This window comes from Penicillium maclennaniae (assembly GCF_028827695.1).
Source record: "Penicillium maclennaniae strain IBT 15551 chromosome Unknown utg000004l:1.0-3007600.0:1.0-3009580.0, whole genome shotgun sequence".
In the NCBI taxonomy this organism is placed as follows: Eukaryota; Fungi; Ascomycota; class Eurotiomycetes; order Eurotiales; family Aspergillaceae; genus Penicillium; species Penicillium maclennaniae.
The window spans coordinates 872,993-888,113 of record NW_026623216.1 but is presented as its reverse complement, the minus strand read 5'-3'; the positions used below and the strand labels follow the sequence as shown (position 1 = coordinate 888,113).

Genomic DNA, 15,121 nt, shown 5'->3' with positions numbered 1-15,121 from the left:
CCCGGGCAAAGCCCGCCCACTTGTCCTGGAATAAATGATTGGCAACAATCGCATTGACGATGAATGGAGATTTGCGCACTTTTGAGGGCATTTCTTTCCATGTCTGGGAAGTTTGGCTCCCCGGGGAGCAACAAAAATTTGTTGGTGATGGCCGAGCACTGCCTGGGGTCCACCTCGGAAATTGTTTGCTTTAGTCTCAACTTGCAATGACTCAATCGAGATAATATGACCGAAATCAGTATTCATCTTCCTCGAGAATGGAGTTGGCTTTTTTTTGCCAACATCCCGAGGTGGGCCAGAGTGGACTGGGAAAAACTATCTTGAGTTGCTGTTCATTCAGTCACGCCTTATGTCTTTTGACAAGCACGAAAGCCGAGAGAAATTCATGACCCGCGATTTAACCAACGCTGTGTATACCGAACCAGTATGGCCTGTACGAGTACTAACTATTTCTTCTAGTGTCCGGTTATTCTTCCCTATTGACATTAGCGAATATGTATCATGCGATCATACAAATACGAATATGCACAGATAGATGGGTTAAAAGCAATTCCTTGTTTTTTACACTATTTTTTGCATCTCTATAACTATTTGAACTCATATATAAAGTTTCATACTCTCTCTAAAGCGCTCAAGGATCTCTAGTGGGATCTCTTCCAGGGAATCCCAAGTCCAATGCATCCATCAGCACGCTCAAAGTACCAGTGGTGAGCGGAAAAGGCTTCAATGGTCGGGATACCTGTCTGCGTGTTACCTTGCAAGTTAATCTCACCGTCGAGAACCTGAATATCGCCAGTGGTAACAGTAACGTTGTTACCAGACGTAATATAGTACTCCTGGCTGACGTGTACGTAACCCATAGCAATAAGAGGCAGCTTAGGGACAGGGTCATTGGTGTGGGTGAATCGGTAGTTGTTATTCTGGTCAGTGATGAACTTGGCCAGTGCCGGATTAGCCACACGAGGCGAGGCATAGGCGTATAGCTTTGCCGAAGGGTGACCACGGCCCCGGATATCGGCGGCAGCGAGAGTCGCAACGCCAGCGCCAAGACTGTGGCCCACAACAATAAGCTTGTAGTCTGAGTTCGCGGATATGACTTCGTTGAGACTCTTCATGATGTCGTCGCGGACTACGGCCCAAGAGCTCCAGAAGCCGAATTCAGCTTCGCAGCCGTCGCAGAGACCGGGATCGGTGTAGGGAAACTCGACGTCAGCGATCCAATTACGGACTGAGTAAGAGCCGCGGAAAGCTAGAATCACGGCCTTGTTGGTGTTGTCTACCGCAATATAGCCCGCAGTATCGGTAGCAGTGGTACTGTACGTGTTAGAGCCCTTCTTGTTCCTCGGTGGGTTAGATAGCCTACCTGGAGAAATCATAGACAATTTTGGTGTCAGCTGCCTCAACCTGGGGGCAGTTACCGGCCCAGCAGCCCAATTTGGCACCAACCTGACCAGCATAATTGGCTTCACAGTAAGAGGCAGCAGCATACTGAACCCATAACTTGAATTGAGATAATTCATCGGATGGGACATCTAGAAGAGAATCAGCAAATAGATGACATGATTTGAGAAAAGATCCTACCTCTAGCCTTCAGCGGGCTTGGGAGTGCAAGACCCGGCACAATGGCCGCAAACAAGGTAGCCAAGATGGAGAAGCGCATTGTGGCTGTATATGAAGACTTGATACACAGGTTCTAACTTGAGGCCTAGGGAGCTCTTTATGTCTTATTGACCTACGCGGAAAAGAAATTCTGAGGCTCCTGCATATGACCTACCGAAACTGAATACTCATCAAGCCGTGGATCACCACATTCAGGTGTGATTTCGATCGATGCTGAGATGATCGACAAGCCGAGTAACTCATTGAGGGGAGTACCTCGGCGCATCGGTAACCCTTCTGTTTGGTGACAGATCCATGCAGATCGGATCCAAATCCCGCTTTGCCGAATCTCCAATATCTCTGCACCGGCTTCGGTAATGCCGAAGAGCCATAGCATAGATCTGATGGCACCAGCTTGATCCAACCCCCGTAATCCAGGGACAAGACCCTCGGTATCTACACGGCTTTACAAATCCCATGTGCAGTTCCCACCAAGTCTCCCAATTTTTGACCCATTGGGGCCCAATGGCTTGGCTTGGCATTGGCGAACCGGTGGATGACGATGGGGCTCCACGAGCATCTGACTGTTTCGGGGGATTCGACCGGCGGAGGATGTTAAGACACTGCCGATCAAACACTGATCATGCGGGTGAATTGGACACCCCGCGGCCGTCACTCAGCTGCATAGTGGACTGAGAGTCACAGTACTGTATGTGACAAGGGACCAGTGGAAGATGTCGCGTGCAACCAAAGCGCGGCATTCCAACGCCACCCGCCCCCGTGCATGAACCATTCCACTCAATACACGAGTCCACGAACCGGTTCGCTGAGATATGCAGGCTGGGTGACATGAATCGATGTAGATGAATACAGTCTCTGTGAGGAAGCATCTACGGTCACTTTCCGCCGATCAGGTCGCTGTAACTTCCAAGTCTTCTTGATTGACCCACTTTCGGAATGCAAGATTGATGACGATGCGGTGTCGAAGTACCATTTGAAGGTGCGTTTCTCGCTTTAGTCAAAGTCAAATTCTCGGCTTCTTCGCGCGGATACCGAGCCTCCACGTGCAAATCGATGTACCAGGGTATCTGCGTGGCTTGAAATTGAGACGCAGATATCGAAGAGACTAGCTTTTGTTAAATTATGAGACCGGATTCGATGGCGATTAAAGAAGCTGGTTGGATTGGGCCAGTCTCGTTTTCTATCAGAAACGACTGAGGACTACCGGTACCTTCCCGCCCGTGTTATCTTCAAGATTTGTCAAGTTGCATTCATCCCAGAGGTCCTTGAAAGTGAGAAGATGAATAATGAATATTGTGAAACTTGCACACACTTAGGCAACATATACTATTGCACTTAATCATGATCATCACCTGGGCATCAACCCAATTTTTTGAGATTCAATTCATAGATCTGAAACAAGCCCCTACATCAGGCATCCCTCCTTAATACTCGAATGCATGTCACTCAAGCCCACCCGCACGCGACGGTAGTCCGGCCGAGGACCTCCACGTTGGCTCTTATCCTTGCCCTTCAGACTTGCGATACTAGGTGAGATTGAGCGTGCACCACTCATAGCCGGGGTTGTGAGGCTGGGTGCAAGGAAAGTGCGTTCCAGAGCAAAGACTTCCACCATCCACTCGTACCAAACCTTCCGATCGTCAGTCTGACGGTACATGGTAACGACAATCTCGCCGTTGTCAGGAACGTTGAGAGGTGTCTGTTATTAAGAGTCAGTCTTTGTAACGAACTTGTGACCATGTCGTCGGCTTCAAGAAGAACTCACCTTCAAAGGGAAGTAAATAGGGAACCAGCTGATCATGCTAGCACTCTTGGCGTCCATAGTCACTGGATTGGTCGACAACTCAATATCTCCATATAGAACGGTCTCAAAGTATCCAGCCAATCCGTGACAGACACCACGGTTCTGAGCGGGGAAGGATAAGCGAGTTTGACGCACGTTGTGCGAATTGGAGATGGTGGATTGTGACGTGGACTGGATAGGAATGTTCTTGTTCGGGTGAGAGAAAGACCATGCAGTTTGCACAAAGGGGCTTGGGAATTCAGTGGCGGCAATAGGCGCCGCAGAGCCTGAGGCCCGGTTTGCCGTGTTTTGGTTTCCAGCCTCAGCGAGAGTGGGAGAGCCGGCGGTAGAGAGGAAGTCGATCGCGTGTAGCATGACGACATATGGTGTTTCCGGAGCCGCTGGGTTTGAGACCGTCTGGTTCATGACATCGGCGTGCAGCTTGGGGGCGGAGACCGGGGTGAAATGTGCTGTGTATGAGGCAGGAATGGAGATACCATGAACTGGGTTGATAAGATCGTTGACACCATCCAAGCACTCTGGGGAGAGTTCGTTGTCGGCAAAAGAGCCAAGCAATTCGGACACAATGATGTCCACGTAGGTGTGCGTGAAAGTAGAGGCTTCGGGGTTGACAAAATCGGACGCCGGGCCTGGGTCATTCTCACCCTTCTTCGGTGTGTAAATCAAGGTGTCTTCAATACCGAGAGTCTCGCCGACGCGTTCCTGGCTTCTCTGGGTTGCCTGTCGGCGCACGCGGGGGCCTTTCCAACTGCGCATGTCTGACTGAACTAGCGTGACCTTGTTGTCCCAAATGGTATCGTTGTGACGCTGCAACAAGACAAATGCGTTTTGATTTTTCTCAACAGCCCATAGATCTATTTCGACGCCCGCTTTAATACTGGCCTTGATCGCTCGAGTAACCAATGGGCCTCGGCCAGCACCCACAACTGCGAGGATCACCTTGCCCTCCGGGTGTGAGGTAGGTTTCTTCTGCTCTGCCCAATCTCTCAGGGCCTTTTCAATCGCACGCTCATACCACTCATACTTGATTGGATCTTTTTCAAAGACCTCGTATGTAATGCTCTCCAGGTTGACGGTCAGCGGTTGCAAGGGCGCCTGCAAATAGTCCTGATAACCCGTTCCAAATCGTTCGATGGGAGTACATGCGGGTTGGCGCTGCTGGAGATTCCTGATATAGGAAAGATGAGGAGTCGGGTCGTGGTGTGTTTTGGCCCCCGCGCCCAGACTTGGGTAGTCTAAGCTGGCAGTGTTTTCCTCGTCCGCATTGCCAAGTCCTGGGATTGGACCAACATTGCACAAAAGTATCCATGGAGGGGTCCGAAGGCGCATTAGCTTTGCGATAAAAGCCTGGTGAACCTTAGACAGAACGGGGTACCCTTTCTGGTTCTTCAAAAAAGCGGTACCCTCAATCGAAAGTAAGTGAACCGGCTCAGAGTGCCAGCGGGACTGCACAGGCAGAGGCGGGAGCTGTTTGGGCAGGGCAAGGGCTGTAGTCAACTTTAGCGACTGTTTCATCGATTGTAGAATATTCCATACGTACCAACGACCAGTCTGGAGTGATATTTGCAAGTCTTACGGATCAAATCCCATGCATCCCAAGTACCGAATAAATCTTCTTTCGACAATACACCGTCATCTGGTACAAGATACTCCTCTCGAGCAAATGGAGCCAGATCACCCATGCTATCAACCTCGAGCTCGGGAGTATCGACCATGCGCAACCAAGTGTGGAATTGGATATAAGGGCCCAGATTCAGTGCATCTTGGATGGCTCTCGCATAGTACACCACGCCTTCTGAGTGTATACCGCCGTGATGCAGCTTAGGGCTGGGTACTAGAAGATATCCAATGCCACAGAAAGCAGCGTAGGCCACCTCCAGCATAAAGACCTGGCGGGACAAGTCTGCAATCAGGGGGTCAGGTGAGCACATATCAATCCAGCTGCTGACCACACCGACAATCTGGCTGGTCGCATCATTTGGGGTGAGAGTTGAGTCTAGCTTTGAGAGCGGCGGCACTACCAAAGGTCGCGTATTTTGCGACGTGCCCATAGTTCCAATGGGATCATAACTGGGCGGCTGTAAGTTGGACAGATACGAAGAGAGCAGTCCCAAGACCCGCGAATGGAAATGCGGTGTTGTGATTGAGACAGTCAACATATCATACTAGACCTTCTTGGTTAGCTTGAAAAGGAAGAAGTAAACTGCTAGTTCGAAGGCGAAAACTCACGTTGGTTTCATGGACCCTGCGGATCATCTGAGGAGTAACCGTCACGGAACGATTGGCCTCATGATGACCAATGCAGAAGGTCGGTCCCGGGTCTTCAGAAGCACTGTAGCTGTCCATATTGACACTGGCCTCGTGGAATGGTGGGGGGGGAAAGTCCGGAGAGTGACAGGTTACAGTCTTTCAACCACACCACAGAAGGAGGTCACTGCAAGGGCGCAGATACTGCAAAGCAACCCTCGGATGACAATAGAGAAGCCCAAAGTTTCAGCCCCTGCGTGAATCACTCGTGTCCCTCGATCCCTTTGTGGGGTGCGGCAGAATACACCAGGCGGTGAGCCCCTCATACGCAGAGGGGCGATCGGCGGTTGACTTTCCTATCTGAGTTTTTTTATCGGCCGCCCGAGTTTTTGCTCTTTGCAACTTGCAACTCCCATACATCACTATGGCTGACCGAAGAGACCCAACTGACGGTACGCGAGCTAAGCGCCAAAAGATGGACGCCGGTGACCCCAAGGACAACCCTTACCTCGCCCACATGTACGAGAACAGCAATGGCGACGTGAACAACTCGTCCCTGGCCAAGTTCAAGCGCCACCAGACAACGGCGGCAATGGCCAAGAAGGTTGAAGATGGCGAGATCAACCCCTTCAACGGTCGGCCCTTTTCCAGCAAATATGTCTCTATCCTGCACGGTCGACGCGATCTCCCCGTGCATCAGCAGCGGTAAGCTTCTACCAGATAGCTCCTAGCGCGCTTTAGACTAACGATGTTGTTCGCGCAGTGATGAGTTCCTGCAACTCTACCAACAGTCTCAGATTCTGGTATTCGTTGGTGAGACCGGTTCTGGAAAGACAACACAGATTCCCCAATTCGTCTTGTTCGATGACCTCCCCCAGACTCAGCGCAAGATGATCGCTTGTACCCAGCCCCGTCGTGTGGCTGCCATGTCCGTCGCTCAGCGTGTCGCAGAGGAAATGGACGTCAAGCTTGGAGAAGAAGTTGGTTACAGCATTCGTTTCGAGGATATGACAAGCCCCAAGACCATCCTGAAGTACATGACTGATGGTATGCTTTTGCGAGAGGCCATGAGTGACCACAACCTCACTCGCTACAGCACCATCATTCTTGACGAGGCGCACGAGAGAACTATGGCCACTGATGTTCTGATGGGTCTTCTGAAGGAGGTTGTCGTACGTCGCCCAGACCTGAAGATCATTATCATGTCCGCCACTCTGGATGCCCAAAAGTTCCAGCGTTACTTCATGGATGCGCCACTCCTTGCTGTTCCCGGTCGTACGCACCCCGTTGAAGTTTTCTATACACCCGAGCCCGAGCAGGATTATGTCGAGGCTGCGATTCGAACCGTCCTACAGATTCATGCTACGGAGGATGAAGGAGATATTTTGGTGTTCTTGACTGGTGAAGAAGAGATTGAAGATGCTTCGCGCAAAATTTATATGGAGGCAGAAGAGATGGTACGAGAGGCCGATGCAGGTCCACTCAAGGTTTACCCGCTGTACGGTTCTCTTCCTCCCCACATGCAACAGCGCATCTTCGAGCCTGCGCCACCTCCTCGTCGCCCCGGCGGTCGACCTGGACGCAAGGTCATTATCTCCACCAATATCGCCGAAACATCCCTGACCATTGATGGTATCGTCTACGTCGTGGACCCAGGATTCTCCAAGCAGAAGATCTACAACCCGCGCATCCGTGTCGAGTCCCTTTTGGTCTCGCCTATCTCCAAGGCCTCTGCGCAACAGAGAGCTGGTCGTGCCGGTCGTACCCGCCCTGGAAAGTGCTTCCGTCTTTACACTGAGGACGCTTTCAAGAAGGAGTTGATTGAGTCAACCTACCCTGAGATTCTCCGTTCCAACTTGTCATCCACGGTGTTAGAGCTGAAGAAGCTGGGCATTGACGATCTTGTCCACTTTGATCTGATGGATCCTCCTGCGCCAGAGACTCTCATGCGAGCCCTCGAGGAGCTGAACTATTTGGCCTGTCTAGACGACGATGGTAATTTAACTCAGCTCGGCCGCCTAGCTTCTGACTTCCCTCTCGACCCAGCTCTCGCTGTCATGCTTATCAGCTCGCCGGAATTCTACTGCTCCAACGAAATTCTCTCCATCACAGCCTTGCTTTCCGTACCGCAATTGTTTGTCCGCCCGGCTTCTCAGCGTAAGCGCGCCGACGAGATGAAGAACCTTTTCTCTCACCAGGACGGTGATCAGTTGACCCTGCTGAACGTCTACCACGCCTTCAAGAGCCCTGAGGCGCAGGCCAACCCCAAGCAGTGGTGTCACGACCACTTCCTTAACCTGCGATCGCTCCAGTCAGCCGACAACGTCCGCAAGCAACTTCTCCGCATCATGGAGCGCGAGGAAATCGAGATGATCTCCACTCCCTTCGACGACAAGAAGTACTACGAGAACATTCGTCGCGCTCTCTGCGCCGGCTTCTTCATGCAAGTTGCCAAGAAGGACGCCCAGGCAAGAGCGTCTACACCACCATCAAGGACAACCAGAGTGTCCTCCTGCACCCGTCCACAGTGCTGGCTCACGACGCGGAATGGGTCCTTTACAACGAATTCGTCCTTACCACGAAGAATTATATCCGTACCGTGACAGCAGTCAAGCCCGAGTGGCTCTTGGTATGTTTCCTCTATCTTTCTATTTCAATCATGCACCCGCTAACTGAAACCAGGACATTGCTCCCACATACTACGATATTGAGTCCTTCCCAAAGGGAGATATCCGCTCGGCCCTCATGCGCGCGTCGGAACGACTTGCTCGCAAGGAGAAGATGCGCGCCGAGAAGCGCCGCTAGATTTGCTTTTATAAATCAACGCCGTTAGATTCCCTCTAAGCTTGCTAGAGCTTTACAAAGTACAATAGAATGTGTTTTTAGATTCTCTCAATAATAAATACATCTCGTCTATTGGTATTGAACCTCTCCGTGAGAGTGTAGGTATATTGTAATGTACAAGGATAAATAAACAGTGAACTTCCCGCGCTAAGCACTTGGCTCATTTCTGTCGAGCGGTTTTCTTGGCCATCGCACTGGCAATTGTGCGAAATCCCCTTGGGTCGATCCGCTTGCGCTAAGTTATTGGAAGTCGGCGTGTCCTTTGGGAATCGCCTTGTGAATGGCCGCGAGCTACCTTTCGATTGAGGCAGCGTGCGACCACTGTCGATCAATTCGGATATCCTTTCGAACTCGACGTTTTTAGGGGTGTGAGAGGTTTCAGGGGCGGGGGTAGATGAGGTTGCGGCGGGTTGTGAAGGGGCTTCTTGCTCGACTTCGTGAACATCTTCTTTGATTGAAGATTCAATATGATGTTTGCGAAGTTCAAATACCAGGCCCCGAAGCTGGTCAATTTCGTTCCTCAGGGTGGCCATCTCGTCATTTTGAGCTTTCCGTGGGCTGTTGATGGTCCGCAACGTGGCTGCCGAGGATATTGTAGTTGACTTCGCATCTTTTCCGATATTATCGTGTAACGTGTTGCTGGCAAGAGTTGTGGAGAATGCATCCTGCGCATGAAGAGCAAGCCAGCTGGCCCGATCTAACGCTAATGCGTGGTTCTCTGCTTCGAATTCGTTCAATTCTTCGCCGAAGTCGTTGACAAAGTCAAAGCACTTCTTCCATAGAGGCCGATTGGCGTTCTCTCTGGGTGATGATTGAGCGGCCTCTGTCCATCTTGCGAAGTCGCGATCTACAATTGGCAGGACATCACCCTGCAAAGTCGGAATGGCCGGGTCAAATCCACTGCGCATGGCCGCTGTGATTAAGACTTCTGAAACCTCCTTCTTGCCGCAGGAGTCACAGAGGTGGACCATTAGCATGAGCAGGCGCTCAACCATATGGCTCTGATGGTCAGTTGAGGCAACCAGAAAGGTGGTTGCTCTCCTTAATGCGTTGATACCTTTCTCCCAATCTTGCCGGATGCTGTAGAATCGGATGTAGTAGAACAGTGTTGTGAAGTTATCGAAAAAGCCTATCCTTCGCGCTGCTTGAAGCCATGCGTCAGCTCGATCGGGTTGGTCGAAACGTAATGCAGCCGCGATCAGCTCGCAATAGATCATTGGATTGTTACTGTCAAGCGGTGGGACGACGATTTCTAAGCCATTCACCTTCCGAACTCGGTAACGACCAAGAGAACCGAGGTTCAAAGAGTAGACGCCGTTGCCACTGAGCATTCGAAGGAAGAGATCAAAGTCTTTGAGATTTTTGGACTTGCGAAAGAATGTGATAATGGTGATGATGAGTGACGTGCTCATATTGAAGCCATTTGGAAGGAGGGCGCGGAGGAGAAGGTCATTTACGTCGTTCTGCTTAGCTTGCGAGAAAGCAATGAGGATGTATCGGAAGGCAGCGGTCCGGTCCGGCTCAGCCGAAGCGAGAAGATTGCTGGATACTCGCATGAGAAGTTCTTGCAGAGACATCTGCTCTTTTGTGTATAGCTCGATGTCCCGATTCAACTCTGCGTCAAGACGCTCGGCGTCTTTTCGTCTAGCTTCCTGCGGTATCGAAGCATAGTCACCAATCACATCGTCATAGTGCGCATATCTATTAGACTTGAGGGCCCTTATTCGATGCCGGACGGTGTTGAGTTCCTCCAAAAGTTTCGGGGTGTTAATTTGGGGCAGATCAAAATCGGCAGCGTAATTCATCGATACTCCAGAATAACGATGGGCGATGATCGGCCGTAGAAGAAGGCGAATTGCAAATTGTCTCACTGCAAGCTTCTGAATAGCTTTGACGCGCAAGGGATCGTCATGGGCCCAGCCCGGTAGCGCTTCGTCATCCATGCCAATGTCATCAATTTCCGCTTCGGCAGCAGTTTCAAAACTAGCGGCCTCTTCTGCTAGTGTAGACTCGAGCGATTGTGCGTTGGCACCGCTGAGCAGACTGCGCTCAGTATGGAAGGACCTTGTTGGCTGGTTTGGCGTGACTCGTCCAGGCGCGGGAGAAAGGTTCATGACCGTACCGAGCCCTCTGACCTGTAGCAATCGGTTGATTCCCCGGGTATTTCTTCTCCGTGACTCCAATGATTTCAGAAGTCGCTGTTCCTCGTCCACCAACTCGTTCACCTCGGCCTTCACAGCCGCGATCTTTTCCTCCCAGTCATGTCGACGTTGACTCTTGGCTCTGGCATCGGCAAGGGCGGCGGCGGCGAAGATGCTTGTGTAAAGCGCGGTCACAGAGTTTCCAATCCGCAGTTTTTTCTTGCTGGCAGCGCCTGCCGACCGCGAAGTGACTCCGCTAGCCGTCGTACTCAGACACGAGACACAGCGGCAGGACGACTGTGACCGTGCAGCGCGGGACCATAAATTCTGCATTATGGGAGCATATCTGTTACACAATAGTAGCGCAGAATAAGGTAAAGGGTCAATGAGACCCCCCGCGGAGTCCGATGCTGCAATGGGGTTGAGAAAACAATGAATCGTGCAATGCGAGAAATTCCGGCAACGCAAATCGCCCGTGCAAACAGAGCAAACAAGCTTGTCCGCTTGCATCTCCTGTTCTGGGGTCAAGGATACATTTCCCAGTTCCTCGTCAACTACATTCTACAATGGCCGGTCGCTTAATCTGCTTTGTCGCTGGGGTGCTCGCAATTGGCAGTGGCCTCGCAAATGCTCATGGATCTCATTCGAGCGACCAACCGCCGTCTAACGATTGGGCCACGAGACACATGATGGGTACGACTCGAAGAACCTCAAAGCATTCGCAAGGTCGCTAATCATTGGTTTAGAGGAACATCACATCGAATCCTTTGACGCGGGCTCATTCTTCTTGTTGCACGATTACGATTCCTCCGGGTCATGGTCTGTCGACGAAGTCCGCAAGACGTACGGTCTCGACGATGAATCCAACAACGGCGTAAGCGAATCCAGCAAACAGGCCGCTGTCCGCACTGTCTTTGATCTCTTTGACCCTTCCCACACGGGCTTCATTACCCGTGAAGCCTGGATGAAGGCGATCGCCGATGGCGTGCGCCTGCCCGACCTTGGATATGGACCAGGACACCATGGCGACATGGAGTATGAATACGAGATTCACCACTTTGAGAAATTCCACGGCGACGACGCAAAGGAGGAGGACTTGACTCACCCTCAGGATATCGAGCACTTCAGGAGGCATGACGAGATGGAGGCTGCTGAAATGAGGCTCGAGAAGCTCGAGACGATGCAAATCGTGGAAGTCAACATTCCTCAAAAATTCCGCCGCAACTTCTAAAGCTTTTGTGGGATCATGTCTTTTTTTATGTATATAAGTACTGACATATTGGACTTTTGGAGAGGTCTTGTGGCTCTTGGCCACATGTGTTACCTTCGACCTACCTAATGATACGAATCATCATGAACCAACCTCATTGGGACAATGAATGGACGTTTGATGTGAATTGAACATTGTACTCATGTCCTTGCGATTTAACTTTTTTCACTCGCTAGAAACTTGCAGATACCGCAGTCAGCGAGAAACATCTCCGTTGGTCCCATGGAAGTACAAATGGAGCTACCTTCTTTCTGTGTGCATTCGATTCATTTTCTGCCGATTCAATCGCGGGTGCTTCAGGCGATGTACTGAATGTCTCAAATGGCGTTCTAAGCCCCCAGAATGTACGGTACGCCATGACACGCCCCACATGGCAGTTGCTGAGGACTGGGTCTAGAATCTCGTTCCTTCAATGATCCAATGTTCGGGCATTCCAGGTGCAAGCTTGGTGCCACGCAGTTTCGCCTGGTCAATGCCCCAAAATACAATCAAGCGAGGAACATAATTTTCTGGACATCTCTACAAGGGTCTCCCTATACCTCCTTTGTTCCTGAATACTTTCTCAAAGCTTCCTTTTTGATGACTTTGAAGATAAGTCTTGAGTGGATAGATATATCATGGCCACGTACTTTGAACAAATTGTATAACATTACTCGAGCAGCTCTGTAAGACATCAACAATTGAATGCCCCCGAGTCAATGTCCGTCCCTCTTCATACACATGCCATTGATATATCAGAGGGATTGCATTTCAGATTCCTGAGTATCGGTGCACTGTATGTTTATTCTATTTTTTTTGTGGCATTGTGGGACATGAGGAGATTTAACAAACCCGGTGCCTGAGCATATACAGCGTTATAGCAATATTTGGAGATATGGTGTTCTGTTGTTCTGTCAAACCAAATGGGTGCCATAGGTAAATTCAGGCACACGGTTGTAGGCACGATGGATACGTTTTTTCAGGCCGAGCCGCAGCATTACAATCTTCCAGATTCAATGCCAATTATTTACAATTGAATGTCATGCAAATAGGCTATTGTTTGAACGTTTCTCATATAGTTGGACTATGCGAGAAGGATATGCCACGCTCGGAGAGGTCCTTACAGGCGTGAGCTATTTCCTTGACTAATGTTCCGCGGCGATCTCCAACTCCATTTTTTGTACGTAAGGCTATCACGATAGATGGAGCCAACGTGATCAATATTTATCATGGAAAGAGAACGATTGTCTTTATTAAAGTGTGGTCAACAAAAAACTTAGACTGTGCAAACTTGAGAATTGGCATAGATGATTACTCTAGAAAGGGGCTTATCTGCAGTATCACAATAGGGGCTCAAGACGCTATTGCTTTCCATTACAATTGCGGCACACTCAGTCTCGATAATATGGTATTCATGGAGTAATTTTATCCTCTAAGAAAACCGTTCGCCATATGCCCAAATAAAGCTGTGGGATCAGTCTATTCATGAGTTTCGCCGGTCGGCCAAGTCGGCGAACGCTGATCTCCAAAAAAAAGCAAACTTGACCAGATAGAGAAAGTCTATGTGCAGACTGACCCAATAGGAGCCGGGATTGATCCGAAAACACATGCCGTGCCGAACCTGCACCGCCTTCCCGTTCAGTCGTACTGCCGTCACTACTCCTTTCCATTATTAATCTTCTAAGTAACTACGTAGACTGAAATTGAAAACATTTATGCACGGAAAAATTACAAAGTAGCCTCTCGAAGACAATGATTCGCAGAAAATTACAGATCTCTCTCCAATTGATGCGTCCTTACGATCGAGCTTTGGGCCTGATGTGGAAGGCGGTCTCGGAAATGCGTGTCTGTAGCAGGACCCACAAAGCGCGCTTTCCCTTGCGTTGCTTCGGTGAACGGCAGACCCCCGAGGATTGTCTTACGCCGATTGCCTAGTCGCGCCTTGAAAGTCAATATGGTGGCTTATCTTCCGCAGCATGAACTCGATACCAAGGACGATCGCCCGTATATGGAGCCGGCCATAGCCCCCTTTGCTGGGCGGCTCGGCGGAAACCAGGACTTTGTTGTCGATCGGCATGACCCTCGGAATGTGAAAGTCCTGGAGAAGGTGCCTGACGCTGCACCGTGCATGACGTTGGCCGAGGTTTTTGATTTCCGTGGATTTCTGAGTGCCGATCTATACAAGTTTGCGATGCTGGAATGTGTTGGTGAGTTCTTTTTTTATTTTGTTTTTGAGGATATTCCGGACTTGGAAATTCCTTCATCCCGACCCAACCTTGAACCACGATATGGGAGGCTAATCTAATTGGTTATGTATAGCTAGTATGATGAATGTTTTCATCTCGTGCTGGGTCACGACGCATCCACTTGCTGCGACGACTTCCCCGAAAACCCAGGCCGGCGTTTACGCTACTGTCACCTTCTTCTCTCCACTCTTTGGAGGCATCACCAATCTCCTTTTGACTCCGCTCCTGATCTATACCTTTTCTCCATCGAGTGGAGGCCATATTAGCCCGACTATTACACTTGCCACATTCTTTGCGCGCATTATTTCCTTCCCACGCATGGTCTTGTACTTGGCTGGGCAAACTTTTGGTGGGGCTTTAGCTGGTTTCATGCTACACAGTGCCTACGGGAGTCGAGAAATCACGGTAGGAGGATGTCATATCGATACGTCAATGGTGAAACCCAAAGAAGGCCTCGTGATTGAATTCATAGCTTGCCTCATCCTCATTTTCCTGGCGTTTGGCGTTGCTCTTGACCCACGACAGGCTAAAATCTTTGGCCATGCCACAGCTCCGTGGTTTGTGGGGATCGTTCTGGGAATCGTCAGTTGGGGCACAGCCTTCACTCGTGAAGGCTATATTGGAGCAAGTCAGTTCTAGGCAGAAGTGGATACACAGAGGGCGCGTTTAGCTGACTCGGTTCATGCAGGTCTTAATCCAGCTAGATGTTTCGGTGCTTATGTGGCGTCGGAATTTCCTTCCTATCACTGGATCCACTGGGTAAGTTTGCCTGTCACGCATGAAGAGCTTGTTTAACCTTACGTAGGTTGGACCACTTGCCGCTGCTATCGGGCACGGTTTGGTGTACTTTGTCGACCCACTTTGGGCCGAGGGGACGTCGAGCCTACCGTGAAGGGCAAGATCAGGCCGGAGGTGGCCACCGAGAAAGCCGCCGCTTGCCGCCTTGCATACATAAGCCCGAAGTGATTGT

General features: G+C 50.4%; 6 protein-coding genes across 6 annotated transcripts; 3 read left to right on the top strand and 3 right to left on the bottom strand.

Moving 5' to 3' along the window:
- Positions 1–641: 641 nt before the first annotated feature.
- N7477_004513 (lipase family protein) lies at positions 642–1,660 on the bottom strand (the record flags this gene model as incomplete). The annotated part of the gene is made up of 3 exons (XM_056966176.1): positions 642–1,314; positions 1,364–1,532; positions 1,582–1,660. 3 exons carry the CDS (start codon positions 1,658–1,660, stop codon positions 642–644), a joined length of 921 nt encoding a protein of 306 aa, XP_056822957.1.
- A 1,365-nt stretch (positions 1,661–3,025) lies between these two features.
- On the bottom strand, positions 3,026–5,770 carry N7477_004512 (protein arginine N-methyltransferase; the record flags this gene model as incomplete). Its single annotated transcript, XM_056966175.1, has 4 exons — positions 3,026–3,319; positions 3,386–4,911; positions 4,965–5,589; positions 5,654–5,770. 4 exons carry the CDS (start codon positions 5,768–5,770, stop codon positions 3,026–3,028), a joined length of 2,562 nt encoding a protein of 853 aa, XP_056822956.1.
- A 325-nt stretch (positions 5,771–6,095) lies between these two features.
- N7477_004511 (DEAH-box ATP-dependent RNA helicase PRP43) lies at positions 6,096–8,476 on the top strand (the record flags this gene model as incomplete). Its single annotated transcript, XM_056966174.1, has 4 exons — positions 6,096–6,376; positions 6,435–8,147; positions 8,177–8,300; positions 8,354–8,476. 4 exons carry the CDS (start codon positions 6,096–6,098, stop codon positions 8,474–8,476), a joined length of 2,241 nt encoding a protein of 746 aa, XP_056822955.1.
- A 77-nt stretch (positions 8,477–8,553) lies between these two features.
- Positions 8,554–10,989, bottom strand: N7477_004510 (uncharacterized protein; the record flags this gene model as incomplete). Its single annotated transcript, XM_056966173.1, has 1 exon — positions 8,554–10,989. One exon carries the CDS (start codon positions 10,987–10,989, stop codon positions 8,554–8,556), a length of 2,436 nt encoding a protein of 811 aa, XP_056822954.1.
- A 233-nt stretch (positions 10,990–11,222) lies between these two features.
- Positions 11,223–11,887, top strand: N7477_004509 (nucleobindin SSP120; the record flags this gene model as incomplete). Its single annotated transcript, XM_056966172.1, has 2 exons — positions 11,223–11,349; positions 11,403–11,887. 2 exons carry the CDS (start codon positions 11,223–11,225, stop codon positions 11,885–11,887), a joined length of 612 nt encoding a protein of 203 aa, XP_056822953.1.
- A 1,972-nt stretch (positions 11,888–13,859) lies between these two features.
- N7477_004508 (uncharacterized protein) lies at positions 13,860–15,043 on the top strand (the record flags this gene model as incomplete). Its single annotated transcript, XM_056966171.1, has 4 exons — positions 13,860–14,112; positions 14,225–14,779; positions 14,840–14,910; positions 14,957–15,043. 4 exons carry the CDS (start codon positions 13,860–13,862, stop codon positions 15,041–15,043), a joined length of 966 nt encoding a protein of 321 aa, XP_056822952.1.
- Positions 15,044–15,121: the final 78 nt, after the last annotated feature.